At 35.6% G+C, this 20,000-nt stretch overlaps 1 protein-coding gene across 2 annotated transcripts in view; it reads left to right on the top strand.

Moving 5' to 3' along the window:
* The window catches only part of LOC136851575 (uncharacterized), a 1,000,137-nt gene that overhangs the window by 437,314 nt on the left and 542,823 nt on the right, over positions 1 to 20,000 (top strand). For both annotated transcript variants that reach the window (XM_067125846.1, XM_067125848.1), the window contains one exon: positions 6,127 to 6,182. In XM_067125846.1, the coding sequence (XP_066981947.1) occupies positions 6,127 to 6,182 (56 nt within the window). The remainder of the gene's footprint in view (positions 1 to 6,126; positions 6,183 to 20,000) is intronic.

The raw sequence follows: 20,000 nt of genomic DNA, 5'->3' as shown, positions 1-20,000 counted from the left end.
TCTGTTGCAGATAGAACAATTTATGTGCTGTAACATGACCATGCTAGTTGCTGGGGGTTTAAGAGTGATAACGTTACTATAGTTGCACGTCCCAATACTTTTTTTTTCGTAATTTTATGTCTTGGTGGTAAACACGAATCTATTGCAGGTACTTGAGGAGACCGCAACAAACATTCTGTACTTGGAGACCTCATGCTGTTGGGTAATCGGTATCTTTATGATGTGGGCTTCGTTCAAGGCAGGAGAAATGACAGCATTTTCGATAAAAGTTCGGAGATAAAATGAAATATTTGCTCCTTTGGGAATATTTTACAAATATTCACACAGCCATATCAATATTTATATCTGGGTATCTATCCATCTGTATTATGTGTGTATGTATATATATATATATATATATATATATATATATATATATATATATATATATATATATATGTGTGTGTGTATGTGTGTGTGTGTGTGTGTGTGTGTGTGTACATACATACATGCATTAATACATACATACATGAACACACACACACATATATTTGTGTTTATATTTCCGTTATTTGTTTTAAGCATGCACGGTTGCATGTGTGACAAAAAGGGTTGCGGTTATCTATATTTATCTTTGAAACATCCTCCAATTACGATAACCAAGTTTATGGAGTTAGCGTTAAGGTGCAGGCAGTCCTAAAATTTAATGAGCAATCTTGACATATTACATCAAGGTGTGAGGTTTGCCATTTATGTCCCGATAACTTTTCATGCTATGTTGTAACTGCATTAGCTACATACTATATACTGTATATGTACTATACACACCGAATTACATACACTATATATTATATATATATATATATATATATATATATATATATATATATATATATATATGAATATATATATTATATATATACACATATATGTATATGCAGATTTCGTTGAATTCATTGGCTTTTTTGGTAGTTGATAAACTTTCTGTTAGTGTGACAATACTTTCTAAATTTTCTATGTTCTTCCAGATGTAGTTGATGAACAGAGAAACGAATATTAATTCTTTGTTCCATTCACTGGGAACATTTTATATACATATATATATATATATATATATATATATATATATATATATATGTATATATATATATATATATATATATATATATATATATAAAAATGTGTATATGTGTGTGTATGTAAGCATGTATGTGTGTATACTTGAGATGTTTTGAATTTGATATTATTTGTCTTTCATGCAACCATTTCTTGAAGGCTGATACTTTCCATCTGTAAGAAAACCAAACGTGCAGATAATGCTCTTCGTCTACCTTTGTAATGAGGCACAACCTTCTTTGTCCACATTTTCACTTTGTCGTTGTTAGTAAATTAATTGAGGAACATCTTTTTACGATGTAGGTACATGGTATTCATTGCGGATTGCATGGCCCCAGTATCAGGTGTTCAATCACGTGTACACACACACACACACACACACACACACACACCATTATGTAATCTTAAGGATCTGTTACCATGATGTCTGGTGCTGACTTCTGAGTACTGAGCAAATAGAATTAGTCGCGTCTGGATGAGCCAATCTTGACCTTCATCACGTGATGTCGACAATAAAGATAAGATAATATATAGGTCACAATGCCTTGATTAAGGTTAATCATCAAGACCTGTGAGGTGAAACGTAAAAGTGTCAACAATATTGAGTCTCTCTCTCTCTCTCTCTCTCTCTCTCTCTCTCTCTCTCTCTCTCTCTCTCTCTCTCTCTCTCTCTACCCAATATCTTCAACTCCATTTCTGTGAGGTAATTGATCAGTCCGTGATTTATACTCCTACATTCTTGTCTTTGTCTGTCTGCCGTAAGCGTTAGTACGTTTGAAACCGCACATGAAAGTAAAACCGAGATTAATGTCATCATTGACATCAATAACGGACATGACGGGTTTTTATGAAGGTTGTTATTTTTTCTCCTCTCACTAATCACGTGATTCATAAGCTAAATTTGTTGGTGGGGTTTGTTATTTATTTACTTTTTGTTCTGTTACGTTGTAATTTTGAAATACTGGTCTTTATTGATAATATTTCCATTAGTTCTTGTTTGACTTATTAAAGCGCCTTTTAGATGTCGAACAGAAATACGTTCGTTTTATCAATATGTGCTGTATGTATGTATGTATGTATGTGTGTGTGTGTATGTATGAAGATTAAAGCGTGTCAACTTTAGTTAATTTTGTGCTGTTTTATATTCCTATGTAGGATTATCTTTATTTTTTCGTTAATATGTGCGGTTTTAGGTAGTTACATTTAAAGTTTGTACATTTAGACAGTTATCCCTTGAAACCTTCCTTGCAGTTCTTTTTTTCAAAGAGTACTGTGCAAATGTTTACTTAAGAATCACTGTAAACGACAGAGAGAATATTTGATACGGTTTGCTGAATCTCCGGAGTTGAAGTTTTTCGTCGATGTTAAAGAATATAGGAAGGGAACCCCACAGAAGAGGAGAAGAAACTTATCGTAAATTAGTTGGCACTAAAACATATTAACACTTAACTAAAAAGCTTCCTTTGTGAAAGATTAGGCCCTTGAGGCATGTATGCATGTAATAAGCCCATATTTCTGTATAGCAGTGTTTGTAAGCAAGATGGTGTGCTTGTGTCTGTGTAGCGTAAATAGAGCAATGGAGGAATACGAAAAGTATGTAGCAGAGTAATGATCATACGATATTTTCAGTTAGGAAAAATGTTTGGATATGAGCTGATGATATTGAAAGATATAGTAGGTCATTCAATAACAACAACAATGTTCGTATTTATTGTAGAAATATTATATATATATATATATATATATATATATATATATATATATATATATATATATATATATATATATATATATATATATATACCTGTCAATGATAAGTAAATTATAATTCATCAGGTTTTGAGATTTACACCCTTCTGAACGATTTTAAATCGCGAGAGTATAAACTGCACAGTAGAATCTCTTTCTGCCTTTCGAGGCACAGACGGATTATAGCTGCCTGACCGGGAGCGCGCGCGAGAGAGAGAGAGAGAGAGAGAGAGAGAGAGAGAGAGAGAGAGAGAGAGAGAGAGAGAGAGACTATCGTTTATACACCCGGCAGAAGCGTGCTGTTATGTAAAAGGGGGCATTCCAGGTTTTTGGTGAACAGATTGTAGTTACGCAATGTGTCATTGGTTTTTAATTTCGTTTCAACCACAGTTCACCGTACTTTGTTTAAAACGGGAAATACATTCTTATTTTTATAATTCAAGAGGTCTCAGTTTTCTCCTTCTAGAAATTAAATAAATTTAAATCATTATGGTATGCATTCTTAAATTTAATATTAATCTGCATCGAATGTAAGTTTCATATATTTTTGAAGGAATGAATTCCAAACGTAGCTGCTGGCTGCGAATGAAGGAAATAACACAAATCTTAATAAACTGAAGCTGTGGGTCATCAGTTGGGTTTGACTGTCGTTCATTTTATTTATCTATTTTTCCACATTTTATTTATTTATTTACTTATTTTATTTATTTATTTATTTATTTTTTTTTTTTAGTTTCGAACTGCAAACCCTCAGTTTCGTAGGACAATCATTACTGTAAAACCATAGACGAATCAAGGCCTCTCTCTCTCTCTCTGGTCCGGTAATTTTCGTCAGTATTCATGTAGATTTTGTAATGGATGTTAAGTGATTCTCTCTCTCTCTCTCTCTCTCTCTCTCTCTCTCTCTCTGGTCCAGTAATTTTCTTCAGTATTCTTGTAGATTTTGTGATGGATTTTAAGTGAGTTTAAACGTACACTAATACTCTTTAGCCCAGTTGATTTACTCATTCGACCAAGTTAACGGAACTGGAACGAAAAGTGATTAATTCACGCGGGCGTAATTCTCCCTCCGTTGGTCTTTCTGCACCACGATATCTCATTAGTCTTGCTTTTCTCCTTTGCCACCATCTGCTTGTCTTCACTCTGTCAATAGCCTGGAACCCACCATCTGCAATCATTCAGCCGAGTATTCTGTGTTTTACGCGTGAAAATTTTTACACTATATATATATATATATATATATATATATATATATATATATATATATATATATATATATATATATATATAATATATGTATACATATTTATGTATATACTGTATATATATATGTGTGTGTATGTATGTATGTATACAAATCAGGATATAGTTTTCAGTTCTGACATGCTTGTATCACATTTTAAATGCGCATATGTTCTCTGGATATGTTCGATGTAGCCTCAGTTCTTATCAACCTTTTTTCTTGAAAATTTCATCACTTATAAGTGTGGTATTTCTGGCTGTCGGGCCTGCAAGAGGAAGTGTGTTATGAACTTCCCTTCATTTGTAGAATGAATGACTGAGGAAGAGCATTTCGCATTCTGGAAGTAAAATGTATGGAAGACTGATCAAATGGTTGACAGTTAAGTTTGTAACTTCCAAACAGTATGGAGTAGTCTGTGTACTGGGTAAGCCTGAAATGCACAACCTGGACTACGGATAGGAGGCGACTTACAGTCTGTGGTCACTCGGAAAGAATGGAGGACGATAGGTTGGTGAATTAGTGTTTAGGAGTGAGGAGCGAGGGACTGCACGAAGACTGGTTAGACGGTCTGAAAGGAAGAAATGCCCTTAATTTGCAGAAGTGCTAGAGTGCCGTAAAGGTAGAGTTGAGTGGTGCAGTATTTTTGGTGAAATGTTGGTGATCCGTCTGTGTTGTTGTATAAAGCGCTTAATGTTGCGGAAGTTCTGCAAAGAGAACCCATGATTTAAAGGTTTAAGTATTAATGTAGCAGTGACCTTGTTTTCTTTATTTCCTCCGCAACCACCTCCTTTTAGGGGAGACAGTTTAATATTGAACAAATGTTTATGCTTATCCATTTTTCGTTTGTTTTATCATTTCTAACCAGGGTGTAATTTTACTCTCTCGCTCTCTCTCTGTCTGTCTCATTCGGCGCCATTCTTTTCATCTATTTTGGCAAGTCGTGTGAGATTACTATTCACATCACTGACAGTGGCTGGCTGGGTAATAAGTCGGGGCTTGGTTTTCACAATAGATTAGACCTTCGGCATATGCGGCCCAGAGCTGCTTATCAAGTGCCACATTGGTTGGGGGAGGGATATCTCTGATTGCTCTGGGTACGTGCGTCAAATAATCTGTGATATTCCTGGGCGGGAGATTTTGAGCCTTAGATACTGGTGACTTACGTCTGACTTTTGAATGGAAGCAACATGAGGTATGGGTGTGCATTGGCAGACTGATTACGGATGACCGGAAGTTTAGGATGTAAGCGAGAGAGATAGAGAGAGAGAGAGAAGAGGGGGGGCGTTGCGACTGGAGGGTTGTGTTTGCCGAGCCTCTCTATCATGCTTTGTTTTGGAATACGCTGTGACCTCGTTATTGTGTCTCGCGTGCAGCATTGTTTTATTGTTATTTGTGGTGTCTTTGGTAATTATGATGTCTGTTATTTGACTTGATTGTTAATTGTTGTTTTATCATGCTGTATACCATGTTTGCAATGTTTAAGTCTCACCTTTTTTGTGCTTGTCAGCACATTTTCCATAGGAAAATCAAATTCTAAAACACACACACACACAAACACACACACACACACACACACACACACACATATATATATATATATATATATATATATATATATATATATATATATATATATATATATATATAATATTGTATATATAGTGCATGAAAAGGGAGATAAAGCTACATAAATTTAGTTATCATTTTAGTAATTTTTAATGAATTTGGAATTATGCTAGTACAATTGTTTATTGATTTTTTCTCCTAAAAAGTTGATGTTTTGAAAGAATTTACTAGATAAGTTTCATGTACGTCTATATCAGCGATTTGTCGTTGATGATCACATGACTTAATGTGCTTTTTTGCATGTGCATAATGTGCTTGTGTGTGTATATATAATGTGCCTGTGTGTATGTGTATATAACGTGCTTCCTGTGTTTATGTGTATCGTTGGTAAAATGTTTATGAAATGTACGTACTTTGATGTCCACATTTCTTCGATCTGTTTTAATAATGTTTTTATTTTTTAATTCTTTCAGATGGGAGTACGAACAGACAAGATCTCAAATCTGACGCCAAAAATTCAAATAATAAGGTAAGTGAAAATCAGCTAAATGCTAGTTACTTAAAGTGTTGTGTGTTCGGCAAATGGCCAATCAAATTACTATAGAATACCATGATCGTTTTCTCTGAGGGACCCGCGCCGACCCATTTTCTGTTTACGTGTGAAGGGTAGCTTACCTATAAATTCATTTTCCCTTTTCCTCATTGTTTCTTATTGTTCCCATCCTCATATTTTTATTTGTCGTCAATTTGAAAGTCGAGGTAAAATATTGAAATTATTATTATTATTATTATTATTATTATTATTATTATTATTATTATTATTATTATTATTATTATTATTATTATTATTATTATTATTATTATTATTATTATTATTATTATTATGTTTTCAAGAAGAGGCAGTGGCTATCAATTCTAATTGTTTACCTCTAACACAAAATTCTCGGACTATTATTTCCACCAACATACACGTTCGTTATTGTTTTATATCGGTATTGAGAGAGAGAGAGAGAGAGAGAGAGAGAGAGAGAGAGAGAGAGAGAGAGAGAGAGAGAGAGAGATTGAGATTGATTAGTGTGCCCTTCAGTGCAATAAGGTAAATGCTTCTCTTTAAATAATCGCACGTACAGTGGTGGAGAACCATATTGAGGGAATCATATTTTCGAAAAGAAAAAAGTAAAACTTAGGAAAGTAAAGTTATTTAAAATTTATATTGATAAAAGTTGGTGCGTTAACACGGTAAAAAAATAACTCCCCTGTTGTTACAAAACGCTTATACTGGTGATATAATATAATAATAATTATAATACTGAAATTGAGGAAACAAAATCATCTGTATTTTGAACGGGTTTATTCGTAATATTTCCAGTTTCAATTTGGTATACCCCTTGTCTTGAATTGTCTGGAGTACACCGAGTAATTTATTACACGTGTATGTTGATAGGCAATTTTTCTTGAAAGTGTATTTTTTCAGTAATTTTTCTAGAGTTATTTACCATTTTTCTTATTTTTTCAAATTGCTTTTTTGTATTTTTTTTTGTCATTGATTGGAATTTTCTTCATAAGAAACTGCATTCATGATAAGTGTTCAGCTTCATTACTTTTCCTAGTAATATTATTTGTTTATTTAAAAAAATATTGCGTTGAAGAGTCTTGGTGCTCAATAAAGAAATATTCTCTCTCTCTCTCTCTCTCTCTCTCTCTCTCTCTCTCTCTCTCTCTCTCTCTCTCTCTCTCGTTGAACTCGAGATCGCTTCGCTTCTGTGCGGGAATGGGCCTTGTGATGGGTCTCGTCCATTGGATGGCGAATTAGACCGACGCCACCGAGACCTAATCTTTGAATCAGGTGCTTGGTAGTTCGTCATCTGTGATGAGTCGCTGTCAGAGTGGTAAACGAACGACCTGGGTTTAGCTACCTCATCCCCAAAAATTGCTGAGAGACGAAATGTTTACACCTGCAACCACTTCCTTCCTTAAAGGCGAAACGGCATGTAGTCAAAGTAGTAGTTATGAGTAGCCATGTATTTTTGTTTTCCAGTTTTTCGTATCATCGAAAGAATTACTAGTTTCATATAATAACAAACCATCCTTTCATAATTCTTGAGTTAGGCCACTTCAGTTGCATTTTGATGACCCGGCTGAAGTCCACCATTCCGTTCCTGAAGCTTTAAAAATTTTAGAACATGATCCATTTATGTTTCATTCCTACTCTTGCCATGAGGGCCGGAAAGGTCATTTGCTTTGAAAGGTCTCCTGGTACTTTTTTTTCTTCTCCTAAACCGAGCTAGATTCAGCGTGCTTCCGGCACCTTGAATTATTAGTACGTCTCTTCGTGAATTATTAGTACTCGACTTCTGAATTATTAGTACTTGTCACCGTGAACTTTGTACCTTTGTACATTTACGAAGCGTTGTGGAGTCTGTAACGTATATGGGCTGATGGGTCTTTCGGAAACTTGTCACAAACTTCTTTTGTATAAATGATTCGACCTTTACAAGTTGTTTCACCAACTTGCCATAATAGTTTAATGATTACTGGAACGGACTCTCCTTTTTCCCCTCTCTCTTCCAGCGTCATTACTCGATTCCAGGTAGACGATAATTAGGCCAGTAATCGGTCACAAAGTTCTGATTATAGATTTGTTTTAAATTTTCACGAGTTTACAGGTTGCCAGCTTTTGTGATGGAATGTCAGGCCCTACCCCCTTTGGCGTAGATAATTATGTCTGTGATTTTTGGCTCTCATTCCTCGTTATTCTTTCTACTTATACTTCGACGTCATGCGAGCCTTCCAGGAAAGTGTGTGTTTGTCAGGATTTTTTTACACGCTGTCACACAGGCTACATTCATCATCATTTATCACGTAAACGCCCAGTTGTGCGTACTTGTTTTTGGCTCAAAATGTAAGTGTCTCTCATAGTACACATCCTCACTAAGGAGCACTTGATTGATTGACTGATATATAAACTGGCTTTGCAACGACCATAAAGCATTCTAGGTGCGTACACGCAAAGAAGGGAAACAGAGTACAAGCTATTCGGTTTGAGAACGGGTTTTAAATTTTTGCTTAACGTTATCCTTCATTATTGCCTCTTTTCTCGGAAAAAAATATCATAAGAACAATGTAGCTCTTACTATAGTTAGTTTTCTTGGTGAAGAAATCTTTCTTGGCTTCATGCGCCTAATTCAACAGAGGCTACAAGAATGAGGAACGATAAGTCACAAATCACAATGAAAAATGTAAATGAAATAGGTTAATTTGGAGACCTGGATTTTTTGTATGGTTTCTGAAATCATGAGTGAAAACATAACTCTTTAGGGGAGAACTTGGGTTAACATATCTAGTATTTGAACATTACAGGTATAGTAAGTAATCTTATTTTGCTTTCATTGTAGCATGCGCACAGTGTGCTCATAATTATGTGAAGGTCACCGTTCGGTAGCTGAAAATAATAGATACTCACTCAATGATGTTTTTATATAAATTCATACTGTTCTCTGTTTCTTTTACTCGTATATTCATATATTTTACACAACAGAAGGGGTGTTTTACTTCTGTTTTGTTTTTCATGACATGATTAGAAAATGTGTGTTCCTGTTTATTCTCCTCGCATGCTGGCTTCTTTGGGATGTTATGTTGGGGGAGGGGGGGGCGCTATAGTTTGCCTCCCGAGCCATGTTGTAGACGGTTCTATAGGGTCTTTGCAGTGCTGATTTGGCCCTAATTGTTCTGTTCTGCATTTTACTTTTCACCTGTTTGCTTTGGTCTGTGTTTTTGCTTAACTGTTTTCAACTTATTGAACATTAAGTAGCTCAATTGACAGTTCTGTTTGGTTTATATAGGATATCCTTCTGGCGAATCTTACTAGTCTATAAATTACGCTCGTCCTTAAACCATGTCAAGGTGATATCGTGACTCCCATCTGAAACGCCCTTTATTTTTTTCTTTTTCTATATCGATTCCGTATTGGTTGTCCAGATGAAAATGAAGCAAGCCCCTACTTACACTTTCCATTCATATGTCGTTTAATGGGATTTATCGAGGCTTTTGATGTTCAATCGGCGCTTAGTGAGAGTAGACTGGCGGACAGGTGTGAATATATCTTTTAGATTTTTTATTGTTATTTTTGTTTATTTTTCTTTTTTGCTTTTAATCCCCCCTCTTTCCTCTTTTTTCATCGTGGTGTGTCTCCTTTTCTCAGCTATCTTTAAAATTTTAGCTTTTCCCCCTCATTCTCTCTCATCTTGAAAATTTTTGTGAGCTCTCTCTCTCTCTCCTTCATATTACTTTTTTATCTTCCCGGTGATTGTCACCACCTTCACTCCCTCCCTTCCACTCCCCCACTTTTTTGTTCTTAGTAAGGAGATTTAATTTAGAAGAAGCAAGTCCTACGGACGACCATTTTTGTTCTAAGCAATATCTCCTCGTTTCCCTTGCGGGAGGAATCACAGAGAAGACTGTTTTGTGTTTCTTTTTAGAGGTTCCGACAGTGTACTAGAGGAATTCCATTACTAATGGAATTTTGGGGAGGGGTGGTAGTGGTGAACCATCCAAGGAACTGGGGATTTTCTTATCCTTGTCCCTTACAAACGAAGTTGTTGTCTTTATTCTCGCCTTATTTCGCAAGATGTAAGGTAATAAAATATTTTATTTGTCTTTTTTTTGCGACTGATGAAAACAATACAACATTTATTCGGTGAAACGTATGAGTTTCATTTTTGTACAGCGTACTCCTCGTCTCCAATTTTCTACGACGTAAGTTAATGTGCTGTAGATTTGATATATCACATTTCATTTGAGTGAAGCAGTGTTTGGTGAACACTTCTCTTATTTTTTTTACAGCAGGAGATAGTATAGGTATTTGATTTATTTCCTGATTTACTTTGTACAACAGTGTTAGTACAGTATTTATTTTGAATGATCTTTTTTTGATTAAATATATATATATATATATATATAAATATATATATATATATATATATATAAAATATATATATATATATATATATATATATATATATATATATATATATATATATATATATATATATATATATATTTACGTTTAGTACAGGTTGATTGTTTTAATAGAATATTAATTAGGATAAGCCTTGAACAATGCTCACTGTAGACAGCCGTAAGCACCATAAAACACACGATCAGACAAAATCACATATAAGGATAATGGTAGGTCGCCAGTTGAAAGTTCTGATCAATACAAGATCCTACTTTATTGCACACAAATTATGGTAATTCAAATAGAGTACTGATTCAACTCTCAGTAAAGAAAATCATTGATAGAATTTAACAGGATAACCAAATACTGATTGTACTTGCAATAAGGAAATTAATGATAAAATTTAACAGCACAACAGGGAGCCAGTGGCTTGGGTAATACAGATTTTGGTTCCTTTATGAATTCAACTACAAGTACAGATTTCTTGCAACACTGCATGTTGATAAGCCTGCCACAGGAGGGGTAGGATTCTCCAGGCAAGATGGATGTTCCGGAAAACGAGGGTGAACATATAACACGTGTCTGGAAATAGAATAATCCCAGATAAAGCTTCGTGGAAATGTGTTTTCTCTCATAGCAATTATAAGCACATGGGAGGAGTAACTTAAGGTTTCACTAGCAAGGGACGATTGCTTCACGAAATCAATTCACACAAGGAAGCACTTGAACACTGGGTAACGGGATACCAAAGAGTATTTACTGAGGAGAGAAATTATGAAATGGAATGAGAGATTCAGGATACGGAACAGAGAACTGGTAAACTCGAATGCCAACAGACATACCATGGGTTGCCTTGCAGCGTGCACTTTGCGGTAATGGCTGGATAAGCTGCAATTTCTTCCTTTAGACCTCACGTAGCCGCTTGTGGCCAATGGTTTCCAGATCACAGAAATAGTGCTGTAGAGAAAGGGCAGGCTGGACAGGCGTGGGTTGTGGCTACTTGGTGGCAACAAGACTTCTCTACTGACAAAAAGGCGGACTGAGTGAGACTGAGAGCGGACACAGGCCCTGGCCTGCTTATATGACTGTCGATTTCGCCTGAGGGTAGGTGCTGTTTGTTTCCAACATTTGGGCATCAGCTGACATCTGGAAAGAATATTCGAGAACCAGTACCAGAGCTCGCACAGTAGGAGGTAGATAAAAGAAGGGATTAAAATCTGGGACGTTCGGTTTCCCTGGCGTTAAGCACCCCAAGTGAACAATTTAATTTCCTACCTGGACCCAATGCGAATGCCACTCCGTAAAAGTGCTCTTCAACTCTTCTCTGTGTGGTCCCTGGGTGCCTACCCCTTAAATCACATGACTTTGACCCCCTACGATGAGTAAGCAAAGAGACGATAGCAACGGAGATCCGTAATAATGTATGTATATATTATACACACACACACACACACACACATATATATATATATATATATATATATATATATATATATATATATATATATATATATATATATATATATATATATATATATATATATATATATATATATGCTAGAATATTTAGAGAAATAAACGAATATGGTTTAAGCCTTTTATCTAAGCATTTGTTGTGTAGAAAATCCATAATTAGAAATTGCACTACTAATTTAGGTCTCACAAGTCATCAGGGCCCCTCCGTCCCACCCCCACCCTTTTTCAACAACAACAGTAACAACTGCAACAACACAATCAACGCAAACGCTCACGCACAGTCAATAAATGAATAATTGAGAGGCGATTGTGAATAGTTGTAGTTTCATCGGTCTTTTGCTCTTTCGTACTCGAAGTCTAGTTTCCGAATGTCATATCTTGAACTTTCCGGCTGTATGAAACTCTCGCGAGCTTTGAACAAAAGTTTAGAATGTAGAGTTTGCAATATTAACAATGGTAATAGTAGTGTGAGTTGTAAATTAGGGATAAATGACATTTACTTTTAAACAAACCATATTATGATCGTTTATTTCTATATTCGTCTCTGTCATGTCAGTGCTTCCTCTCCCCATTGCGTCTGTGCCGTTATTAAACTGTTGTTTTGGGTAGCCGCGATCGATTATTCTTTCGGTTCTATCTGTTATGATGCATTGTGCCACTCTTATCCACGGAATACACCGAGTCTCGGAATGAGGTCAAGCCCCACTGATTTGTGGTTTTTTAAAGTTCTTTTAAAGAGGTCGTAAATTACGGGCAAACTTTGAGCGATAAACGGGAGACAAAGGCGCTGTATTCACGTTCCATAAATTCGGCGTCAAACACTTAATAAAACTCCGCGGCCATTACCAAAGAAAAAAGGATAATGAAGGTGAAAAGAGTATGGTGATGATAAGAATATTTCGCGTCCAGCGACGTTTCGCAACTGGGAAGAGTCCGGCAGTCGATTCCAGAGTTGGCTGGAAACGAGTGGTTGGGGTCTTACAAAGTGTGTGGCCTTCCCACCACTCACTCCATTCCAGGGCCAGCCGTTCCAGAGGGAGAGAGAGAGCAAGAGCTCGAGTGCCGGATACACGTGCTGTAACTCCTCCGTGCTCGCTGGAGGTTGCTGCTGCTGCTTTTGATTCGATGGCATTTATTAAAAGGAAGTTTGGCTGGAAAACTTGAAGCAATAGCCTACCTGGATCAATGAAAACAGAACCGCAACTTGTTCTTACCGTGAAAAGTTCTTCGATAACGTTTTGTATTTGAAGCTGTTTGTTTGTGACCGAACGAGTTCTTGTTTTGGGTGTGTGCTCGCGATACACAACGATTCTCTGTCGTTTCTTTGGAGAGGAGAAGAGGCTCTCGGTATCATTATATGTTGTGTACAGGCATATGCTTTTCACGTGTGCTCCTTGATTGCTTTGTGTTATGCTTGTTTTCTCAGTGATTGTTAGAAGTTACGTGTCTGGTTATTTTCCTCTCAACTTGGTTACTCCTCGTCGTATATATCTCTTTCTTATAAAAGAAAATTGGCTTCTTATAATCGTTCATCAATGATTTCAGCTACGGTATTCAAAAATTAGTTTTGTATTTGTGATTATATTTTGTGTACCCCTGAGCGAGCGGGTGTTGTGCAGTCAAATCGATATTTTTTGAAGTCCCATGAATCTATTTATATCCGCAAACTTCGGCAGCATTTTGGACGGGCATTTTACCGGGTGAGTTTTGGAAGCTTCTGCAAGAATCTTTTGCGGGAATTTTTTTCTAACATACACACCTCGTGGGAAATATTCGGAAAGGAACTTTGGAGTTCCCTTTGACTTGGATACACCGGAGAAAAACTTCGGTGGTTGAGGTAATAATTCTAATGCTGATGCTTTTTTGACGCATCGGCGGTTTTGAATGTCTTTTGTATTTATAAGCAGGAAGGAGAGATAATTAAATATTATTATCCTTCAAAGTAGCTATTTTTGTAGAACTCTTTGTCATCTTTGGTGCTTCATTAGCAAAGGCTCAGACAATCGTCAGTTCCATAAAGTGTAAATATAAGTATTGTATATGGAAGTGACTTACATTTGACGTTTTGTACATACTTTTTGAACGTCTTGCGTTGCATCGTCAGGAGTGGAAATTGTCTTTTGTCAGAGGAATTGCATTTTTGGTGGCTGTATCTCAAAGCTGGTCTTTTCGAAGTGTTCTGGTTTTTTGGGAGAGATTTTCGAGTGCATTTGCTGAAAGGTCGTTGGTTTTTGGAGAGATTTTTTGCCCGTGTGAACAGAATTGTTGTACATAAAACCTAGTTGATCGTTAGTAATAACATTGAAGTGCCTCAACACTGCTGAATCATTTTGATATTCTGGTATATATTTTTCATAAGCCTGATTTTCAAGGCTGCCTTTTTCGGTGACCGTTCGCCGGGCGTTTATATCCGAGGAAACCTATGCAATTATTTCCTGCAGATCTACATTTGTCCCATTTGAAACATATTTGATCGACTACTTCCCCTGCAGAGGACCATCAATCTTCTGTTGACCCCAGAGATTTATCACATTTACTCCTGAGGTTTACCCCTAAGCCTCTGTATTTTGACGACACAAGAGTCACACCTGACGGTGAATTTTGAGGGAACGTCGCGAGTTGCATGATTTTGCCTACAAGCTCAACCCATCGATGTCAGTGTTGTAATAATACGGCATTTTCCTGTTTTGGAAGAGGCCATAATCGAGTTCGTTAGATTTTAGGCAAATGGCTCGGTATTAATGTTTTTGCAGTTCAAAGTCAGTGTTCTGTAGTGTTTTCAATCTCTAGGTCTGGTTTTATATAGCTAAATGCTCGATTCCACCTCAGCGAAAAGACCTCTTAACAGATTAGATCTTTGCTTCAGCTCTATCACATATCGTACGTAAATTAGAACCAGGAGATCTTACGAAGGTCGTATGCCCGTAGATTTGTCTATTTGTGCCTGAAACTTTTCCTACAAAGTGTTTATAACTCCTACCCCATTGTAGCCTTTGGCGGATCTTACCGGGAAAGTCAAGCTCTGGTTTTGTGTCGAGTAAGCTGCCTCTTCTCACGGTGCGATTTCTTTAAACGAAAAAGAAAAAAAGTTGATCGATCGTCGAGTGCGTCGAGTGGCTCTCACTTGGAAGATCTTCGATTATTTTTATGAATTTCCTCCGCATCGATTTTCCCCCTGCCGACAACGGATGAATCCCAAAACCCTGTCTGTCTAAACAAAGTCCGAATAGAATCTAAACGAACGATCAGCCAGTAAGTGAAATCGTTTTTTCCATTTCTACTCATATTCTAAGAACGAACTGTAACCGTAGAGTCAAGTGGTCTTCTGTTAAAGAAGTACCAGTGTTATGAATCTCAGGGCTTGTGGAAATTGTGTTGATTGGTTGGACTTTTGATGTAGCAACCCCAAGTGGTGTTACTTTTCGTTTGTTTATTCTTATTGGGCTTCCGTTACGGCCCCTGCCTGCCCTCTGAGCAAACTTGCCTCGGTGGAGACATTCGAAGTAAATTCCTATTCCAAAAAGGAGGATTTGGATCGCTGACAGACGCAGTTTTTACGGGAACTTCGGCAGCTTAAGGTGAGAATCAAATTTTTACTTTTCCACTTCTTCATGTTCCTTTTTTCTTCGCTTTTGAAACTTGCTAGGTAACAAGGTTTTTTTTTTTTACATATTTGTACATATAGCATTTTCGATTGTGTAAAGAAGTAGATATTATACAGGATTTTAGATTGTGTAAAGTGTATACATACTCGTTTCTACGCTTATTGATTATGATTAACAGTTTTTTTGTGTATCTAATATGACGCTTTCTCGTATATTTAGAAATTTACGATACTTGTGTATTAATTTTAATAGATATTAGTTATATTCACAAACATACACTGTAAGTTTATATATATATAAATTATATATATATATATATATATATATATATATATATATATATATATATATATATATATATATATATGATAATCTTTGTATGTACATATGTATATATATACATAATATATGTATATATATGTGTGTATATATATATATATATATATATATATATATATATATATATATATATATATATATATATATATATATATATATATGACGAAAATATATATATATATAAATGTTCTATACTGAAATCTACTGAAAGTTTTATGAAACATACAAAACATGACAATTTACCCAGTTTTATTCCAGCCATACAGTTTCATTTAATCGTGAAAATCATATTCACCTTTCAAAAACCATTTAACACTCCATATTTTTTTCATGACATTTTCGTTTTTCATTAAACCATTAACGTCAGATTTATCAAATGCGAGGATTGATAATCGCGCTGAAATACTATTTGGCTCGGTTATCGAAATGAGGAATTGATTTGCTTGTTAGGTTCCAAAGATTTTTTTTTTCTTTTTAGTTTGCTTTCCTGCGCCTGTTTGAGTGCGTCATCTACGCATTGCTTGCAAGGATGTATAGATTTGTTCATTTATTTATCAATTAGGATCTATGGATCTTTCATCTCTTGAGATAGTTTTAGCGTCTTTTCCACTTCTATTATTAATAAGCTTCTCCTGTAAGACGCCAGTTATGTTTCTTTGCTGCCTGTAAAGGACAGAATAATGTTTATAAACATTGTTTCCTTGCTGACTTGGATTTACGGGATATCTTTTTAAGTTGAAAGACCCAATTCATTACATGATAATGGAAGTCTTAATAAATTTGATCTCTCTGTATTTATAGCAAGCCAGCCCAACTGAATGTCTGTCCGAGGGAGAGATGAAGTCGGGAAAGACATCTGTCTGGAAAACATTTGCCAAAACCATTTACGAAATGAGCCGTTCATGATGGAAACATCTGGGGAAGGCTCTTTAAAACAACGACGTCGACTAGGGTGTATATATATATATATATATATATATATATATATATATATATATATATATATATATATAAATATATATATATATATATATATATATATATATATATATATATATATATGTGTATATATATAATAGATAGATAGATATATAGATAGACAATTAATGCATATGTGTGTGTATCATATACAAATGAAAAGAAACCCAATCAAGGAGAGAGAGAGAGAGAGAGAGAGCGATATGTTGCATATGGAGATAGCAGAGCGGAAGTGAAAAAGGGCGCATCCTGGAAGGGAAGGAAATAAGGAGAATGATCAGTGAGGCGTCGTGAGATATTGCGTTGACCTCGTTAACGCTGATCCCCCTCCCCCCCACCCCCACCCCCAGCCCTTCTCCTTCGAAAAAATAAGACTGAGGGCATTCGTTGAAAACGAAAATTGCTGATAAGTGCGCAGGTTAACCGAGGGGAAATATGCTGGGATTCTGATAAGATTCCTCATTAGTATTGCCATAAAAATATATCCTATTATCCTAAATTCTCTAGGCTTCAGTATGCGTTCTCCAGACTTTGAAATTTTATTCTTATTAGAAAATAAGTAGTGGGGATAGAGTTCATGAACGATTGCCTGAGCAGTGAGCCTCAAACAGGGAATTATTTCCAATTAAACTTAGATAACACTTGTCTGAGTCAGGCATTAAACAAGGAGGTTGGGTCATGTATATGTGTGTGTGTATGTATGTATATATATATATATATATATATGTATATGTATATATATATATATATAATATATAATATATGTATGTATGTATGTATATATGTATGTATGTATATATATATATATATATATATATATATATATATATATATATATATATATATATATATATATATATATATATATATTGTATATGTGTGTCAGTGTGTGTTTGTGTGTGTGTGTATATATATGTGTATATATGTTTATATATATGTGTGTGTGCGCGTGTGTGTGTTTATATGTGTGTACATATATATGTATACATATATAGATGTATATGCTGTTTGAAGAATTCAAACCTCCACGACGCCTCTGTAGAAGCTCCTTTTGTAGAGCAGAATAATTCTGTATAAATCATTAGTATGGACTACAGTCCTATAGCTTGTAATGGATCGAGGAAGTTTCGAACTTCCCTCGAAGAATATTGACGTGTTAATATATTTATTGGTGGACTGGAGACCAGTTTTCATCATTTTTGGGCATTACGTCTTTCAAGAAAATTTCGTAGAGATGAAGCAAACATGGTTTATGTGAGTGTCCGTATACATATCGTGTATGGGGCTTAGGTTGGAAATTTTGTTATTGATCCTGTGGAACTTTGGAATAGATGCCTGTCAGCAGTAATGCTTCGAGAAAGACTAGATCGTATTTTCAGAAACAAATATTATATGTCACGATGTTTATTGATATATAGGTTTTTCTGCGTAGTAATTTGATTTACTTTTGTTGTATATATTTTACATTCTTTTCCTACATCGCAGATAGACTTTTCGGCATATTGTGTGATGTGGAAGTTTGCCTCTGCTCCGACTTTTATCACCCATACGTCTTCCACTCTTAGAAGGTATGGCTTTTAAGATCTCAGATAGTCTTTAGGGATAAAGTTAATAGCTCCATGTCTTTAGTTCTGATTGTGATCGACCACAACTGAATAACGACCAGGTACATAACTCACCGCTTAGGTTAACAGAGGCAGGATGGTTTTTTCTAGAAATGGGTCATATCCCCACCCCCTTTTCCCCAATCCAGAAGCGTGTGGTGGTGAGGCAAGGCTGATAACCACTTGATCACAGGAGCCTGTTTGGAATAACAAGAGTAATCATCTTCATCATGATAAATATTAAGTGTTCCATGAGTTGTAATGGACTATTTTTGATGGTTATTGACGTCATAGTTATTCGACTAGTTTGTCCTCAGAGTTTGTCGTTGCGTAAGCCCACGTAATTATTACGGATTAAATTTAATTGATTGCAAATACTTGCTCAGCGGGGACCTTGTTAAGAGTATTTTTAGAATCTAGATACGTAGTTTGGTCGGTTAAAGGGGACGGAAAAAGCCATCACCTGACGGAGAGGAGGCGATGGGTGATTCAAAGGACGCCAGGGAAAATTCCAGTGAGTAGTACTGCGGTAGTTGCAAGAATGTGGAGCCATTGTTGTTTCATATTGCTATAAAAGGATATTAGGCTACAGATGACAGCAGGAGGAGCTCTTGGTACCTGGGATGAAAGAGTAAGGGTAGTCAGTTACTCTTTTTTTTTACTTGTACTAAATTACTTCTAAAAAACGGTATGCCTTGCGGGTGGGATAGACTTGAGCCAGTTGCTTTGTTGAGTGACAGTTTTATTGAAATCATAAAAAAATTATACTCTGCTATAGGATAGACTAATGTCAATTGCTCTGTTGAGTGGTACTTTTATTGAATTATTCCTAAAAAATTGTATTCTTTGCGGTGGGATAGACTAGAGCCAGTTGCTTTGTTGAGTGATATGTCCGTGAGAGTCAAGAGGAACTTAAAGCTGTAGAAAAAAAAAATGTGCAGGGCATTTACTTGCTCTTTCAGTGGCTGGAGGGTAAATCACTCCACTTTGATGTAAAGAGAGACTGCGATTATTAGAAATTCTGATATGAATGTTTTAACGTATTCTCAATTTAGAATCCAAGACCTTAATATCCCAGTAGAATTTTTGATGTAACAAAGAAGTTGGTTAAATTACCTGTATCTCAATAATCCTTTGTTCATTCCAATTACAAAACGGTATGGGTATGTTTTTGAGATATTAGCGAGATTTTCCAGTCTTCTGTTTAATTTGCCTTTTTTTTTTTCTGCACTTTTTGGAGACATACTGGTATTTTTCCCTATAAGAGATGTAATTTTGATTCTGACGGTATTGGGGTTATATATAATTATGTAAGTTGGGTTATGGCTTATACCCAGTAGACTTTGACTGAAACTATTTATTTGATTTCTGCTGTTTTTTAAAGATTA

This window comes from Macrobrachium rosenbergii, chromosome 23, assembly GCF_040412425.1.
Source record: "Macrobrachium rosenbergii isolate ZJJX-2024 chromosome 23, ASM4041242v1, whole genome shotgun sequence".
NCBI classification, from domain to species: Eukaryota; Metazoa; Arthropoda; class Malacostraca; order Decapoda; family Palaemonidae; genus Macrobrachium; species Macrobrachium rosenbergii.
Note: the sequence above shows the minus strand (reverse complement) of the source record. Positions and strands in the feature narration are given on the sequence as shown.